At 31.6% G+C, this 5,611-nt stretch overlaps 1 protein-coding gene across 1 annotated transcript; it reads right to left on the bottom strand.

Annotated features, from left to right (window-relative positions):
* Positions 1-4,206: 4,206 nt before the first annotated feature.
* Positions 4,207-4,979, bottom strand: COPT4 (copper transporter 4). Its single transcript, XM_022041706.2, has one exon. It carries the CDS (start codon positions 4,800-4,802, stop codon positions 4,341-4,343), a length of 462 nt encoding a protein of 153 aa, XP_021897398.1. The 5' UTR covers positions 4,803-4,979; the 3' UTR covers positions 4,207-4,340.
* Between the last annotated feature and the right edge of the window lie 632 nt (positions 4,980-5,611).

Below are 5,611 nucleotides of genomic sequence, written 5' to 3'. Positions count from 1 at the left end.
TTCTCTATCTTTCTCGATATTTACTTGAATCATGTCTATCTCTATTTTTTGTTGATAATTTTCAACTAATTTAGACCATTGAGTGAGCCTTAGCAATTTCTAATAAAGCTCTTTATAGTAAAATGATGGAATAAACTTTTTTCTCATGATAGCTTTCATTTAAGTCCAGGTGGTGATGGGTGCCTCTCCATTATGTCTCCTAGATATGAGTAGTTAATCCCACTAAACCAAAGCATACTCAGTAAATTCAACGGCTGCAAACTTCACCTTCTTCTCTTTAGAGTAGTTATGACATTCAAATATCAACTCAACTTTTTGTTCCCATTCTAGATAAGTTTCAGCATCATTTCTACCTTGAAAAGAAGGAATCTTCATCTTGATAGAATTAATGTTACTGTCCCTTCTTTCGGGTCATCTTTATACTGTTGACTCTTCACTATCTTCATTTACTTTCCTTTCTACCTCGTCATCATTCAATATATTTTTTCTTTCCCTATTTTGCCTCCTTTGATTAGGACCACCTTGTCGGCCTCGAAAGCTATCTATATCACCTTTCATGTGGTTTATGTTCCTATTATGCTTCTCAAACTGCGCATTGCTTCTAACATAAATGCTATGTCATTCATGGTTATTTCACACTTCTTACTTTTAGAATTTGACATGGTGTAAAACCTGCAAAAAATATTAATAAAGAAAATTTCTCACAACACTCCCTTACGTGTTTCACTTTTAAATAGATTTATCACTTTTCTCGTGTTTTCACTCAGGATTTTGGCATACACCCTCAAGTCTTTTACCACTCTATTCTTCTTCAAGTTGTAATTCAGAATCAAAAGTAACTTAATCAAGATAAACAAATAGTTGTTTATATGACACTTCAAGGAATCCTAATGAATGAGAAGGTAAACAATTAACTAGATTCAAATAAGATAAATAAGAACATAATATAAACATACGGATTAAGGTTAGTGTTTTTTTTTAAATTAATTAAAGTAATTAGGATGCAATTAGCTACTTTTAGTGTAATAAAAATAAGAGGTATATGAAGAAACGAAACTAAGAATGCAAGAAAATAATTTTTGACTAATGATAATATAATTCAGATCACTCCTAATGAGAAATCTGAATATGTAAACCTATAATTTATTCCCAATGTAAGCTACGCTCTAGACAATAAAAATTATGCTATTGTGAAACAATATATGTGAAGTGGATGTACTTTGACTAAGATGGACAGAATTGAAAGTTCAATGAACATACCTTTTTTCTTTTGCAATTGAAGCCGATTCCTTTTCACTTTTTTTTTTTACTTTTCTTTTGATTTTTTTTTTAATTCTGCTAGCAAAAAAATAATAAAGAACACATAATTGAAGAATAAGAACAAGATGCAACCAAAATCAAGAGTAATAAAAATAAAAGTTAAATAATCTTAAATAAATAAGAACAAGAAGATAAACTTAGATAAATCAAATACAAATGATACTTAGAGATTTATCCATGGCCAAAGCTTTGATACCAAATTGATGCGAAACTTAAGGATCAAAGATTACATCCAGAACCCCACATATATATTTAGCATAGATAACTTAGAACCCTAAATAGATACTCCCTACCAAACTTACAACTAACCTGTAATTGAGAACTTGGGTGATTAGGATGAAAGAAGCAAAGATGAATAAACGCTACAAGATAACTTGACAAGTTAATTCAATTCTTGATGCAACAAGAAAAATAAGAATTCTCACTTGTCAAAGTTCTACCAGAGGTAATAAAATTCATTCAATAATCGAAGTGTCATATTACATTGCAAAAAAGAGATATATATAGGCTAAAACACATAGATTCTGCCAAATGATCATAATTAGATGACCTAAAGAACATAGACATAATTTAAATGACCTAGGATAACATAATATTAAATGACTTAGGGAAACATGGTATTAAATCTTGTGATTGGATCAGCTGACATTGTAATATCTTCTTCATGTTTCTCTTTAATGCCTTTTGAACTCATGTCTACATCATTGAGTGCATGAGAATATTTTATATTACTTATTCCAATTGCTAATGTTAAAGGTTGTGTGTCATATTGGTTTGACATGTAAACATAAAAGAAAGTCAACATCAAAATAAAAAGATCTTATTAAGGAGATCAATAAGTACATTAGCAAAAACAGAATTATTAAAACAAGGAGCTAATTAACTTGGTTTAAGCTCCAAGTTATTAACATATGTGGTCATTTATCTACTTCAACGTGTTTCATGAAATGATTAGTAGTCAAACGTATAAACTTCGTTAAATTTAGGGTAAACTATAAGTATTGAGTTTAACACATATATAACACACATAAAAAATCACTCATGATGAAATATTTGTAATGGTCATTTAATAAATATTATATTCAAAAGAATTGAAGAGTTTAAAAAGACATATACGTAGATAGACCTAGGGTAGAACATCCTAGTACGATCAAAAACCCATTTTCAAACTTAGAAAGGCTAGGAACATAAGACCAAATCATGTTTGATGCCTCACCTACATGCCAAGTGAGCCACCTGTTAGGCCTGCGTGCATGCAAGGCAATTTAAATAAACCTTAAGCTTTCTAAAAGAAAAGTATTGTTCACCAATAATAAGAAGCAAGGTAAATCTTGGAAGGACCAATAACAAGGAGCATATATAATTTTCCTTTTATCTTACCTTTTCTTTCTACTCATTTAAAAAAGTTTGTGGGATCATCACTTTCGATAATGATTAGTTCCTGTATCCTATCTATAAAGTTGAGCATAATGTGAGTATGTGGCATGTTTGTTTATTCTTATACTCGTCTAATAGTAAAAACATAAACTTATACATGTTCTATTAGAGTGGGTAAAATTTTTTTTACTTACTACCAACTCTATTGGTAAAACTCTCTAAACTTCGCCCCCTTCTTACTTGTTTTTCTAATTCCAAAAGATATTATAAAATACCGAATGAAAAACTAAAAGTTAATTTAAAAAATTTAAGGATTAGTTAAATTCTTATTTTAAATAAGATCATGAATAAGTGTCCAATTCTTATGTTTTTTTCGCCTTCTATTTATATACTTTTTCTTCTTATTTCAACTGTTAGATTCTCTCTCCTTTATAACGTGATAGCCAAAATTGACAGATTAATACCTTGAATGTTTAAATATGATTGACACTAATGTTAGATCCCCTTCTTTCCTCTTATTTTCCCTCATTTTGTTTTCTACATTTTTTTTATTTCCTACACTACATTTCCTACCTGCATTTTTTTTGTACAACATATTTTCTACACATGCTTGTAGCTTTGGGTATCATGCCTTCTACATTTTGTCCTTACACTCTGTGCAATTTATTTCAATACCCTATTTTCATACTTTTTATGATTTTTTTAATTTAATTTTTTATACTTTATTTATACTCTTAGTTGTATTTGATAAATAATATTTAAAATTTGAACTAACTAAAATTATAGAGCCGTTAAACCTAAAGATAAATGTAACAAAATCCAAATACCTAAAAAGAAGAAATTGACTTCTTGATTGAATAGTCTTTAGTGTTTAACACTTTACTACAAAAGTACCTAGCTCCACAAATTTGTTATTAGAATAAAGATAATCAAGTTTATTTTGGAAAATGACCTTAGTTATGGCAGAAAACTCTAATTATTGATTTTTGTTAAACTTTCTAGGTGGAAAATGCACATCTAATTCTCCATATTATTCCCTCAAATCTTCTCTGGCCTTAGAATCTTATACCCTAAAAACATGAAGGTGCGTATCTAAAGTCACATCACAAAATACTTTGAAGATTGGGAAGAGTTGAGGAGAGCTGTTATTTGGATTGGGCTCCTAGTTAGGCTTGCCAAGTTTGGGATTAATGGTAACGGGGTAGGGCAAGGCTTTAAGAATTGAGTTTAAATGTTTTGCAATGAATTTGAGCCAACAATCAACGTAAACGATCTTAGACAAATTAAATGGAGCAAAAATGGGTTGGCTTGTGCATGAGGTTGTGGAAATGGGTTTAATAAATCAAGTCTTGCACTTGTTTATTGAAAATTGAAATGGAAATGAGTTTTGAGCAAACTTAATTACAGATTGAAATGGCTTGTTAAAAGGTAATAAATAGACCAATATATTATTTTTAGATGGGCAGTATAATATATATATATATATATATATATACTAAGAATCATACGTGAATTTTCATATTAAACGCTTATAATTATCGAAATCATATTTAAACTTGTGAAGATGCAAACATATATTTGGCCAGTATACAATAAATGATGTTTATTGAAAAAACGACACTTCAATTTTTTTCTAAAGAAAATCATTTCCTGGTTGGAAGATCCGAGGGTGCGTTACGAGAGCCGCATGCCCGACCCCTGAAGAGCGAAAACCCAAAAGCATGTCCGAACACAGCGGCCAGGAAAACGCCGCCATTAAAAGACATGACAGAGAGCATCACCAAGTAACGGAAGCCAGACGAGACGGCATGCAGCCCTGCCCCATACATGCAAGATGCCACCTTGTTGGCTCCGGACGGCTTTGTATCGGTGCAGCGAGAGAGGCCCTCGGCGAGGACCGCCAGTGCAAAGACGAAGATGAGAGCCAGAGCGTACATGGGCTTGCTGGAACCCGGCCAGCCGGAGAAGAGGACCTGGCATGTGTGGCCCCAGTAGAAGGTCAAATGCATCCAGAGTGGCCTGTGTGCGACGTGGGTAACACTACCACCAGTTGTGTTCCAAGCAGAGGTCATTGCCGCCAGAACGGCGTCGTCTAATGTCAACATCTGGGTTGGGGTATGCAGTGATGTGACATGGAGAGAGGTAGTGAAGGGTTTAGTTCCTTTTAATATGCTGAAGAAGAAGCTGAAAGGGGGAACAGAAAATGGAAAAGAGAAAATACAGAGCAGAGAAGAGAAAATATTCTTTCTTTTATCATATAATATTTGGGCTTTCTATTCTCAACTCACGCTCCTCCTCAGGGAAACCAACCCCAAGATTTTAAGAAAATATTTTAATAAATCTAATAGGAAAATAAATAGTAAGCATATAGTCAACAATAGAATTTAAATCTCGGCCGTTAATAATGTGATCAAAATGGAAAGTCAAATGGATTTGATAGGGTTAGAAGCAGGGGATTGGACGGAAGATAAAACTAAAGAAGGGAAGTGGTACTACGCGCTACAATGTTGAGTGGGTTGAGATGTGCTATAATTCCTTTACAAGCAATCTCTGAAAAGAACCAAACCCCACATCAAAGAATAAAAAGCATTAAATTTTAATTATTTTTAAATTAGTACTTAAATTTCTTAATTATTTATTTATAATAAATTGTGTGAATACATTATGTCCTTTGAAGGACACGTGTATGATGATTATTACTCCAAACCAAATAAAAAAATTTTACAACTACATTTATTTTTATTTTCAATTGAAATATTTTTGTATATCCTTAAGAAAGTAAGAAAGAATGTAATGAAAATGATATTTAGAATCATGATTAAAACATAGAATAAGTTCCAAAAATTTAACAATTTCCATTAAAAAATTTGCAAAGTTGTATAAAATAAAATAAAAGTGTAAGATAGAGTTTAAG

This window comes from Carica papaya, chromosome 8 (assembly GCF_054855325.1).
Source record: "Carica papaya isolate Zhongbai chromosome 8, ASM5485532v1, whole genome shotgun sequence".
Classification (NCBI taxonomy): domain Eukaryota; kingdom Viridiplantae; phylum Streptophyta; class Magnoliopsida; order Brassicales; family Caricaceae; genus Carica; species Carica papaya.
Note: the sequence above shows the minus strand (reverse complement) of the source record. Positions and strands in the feature narration are given on the sequence as shown.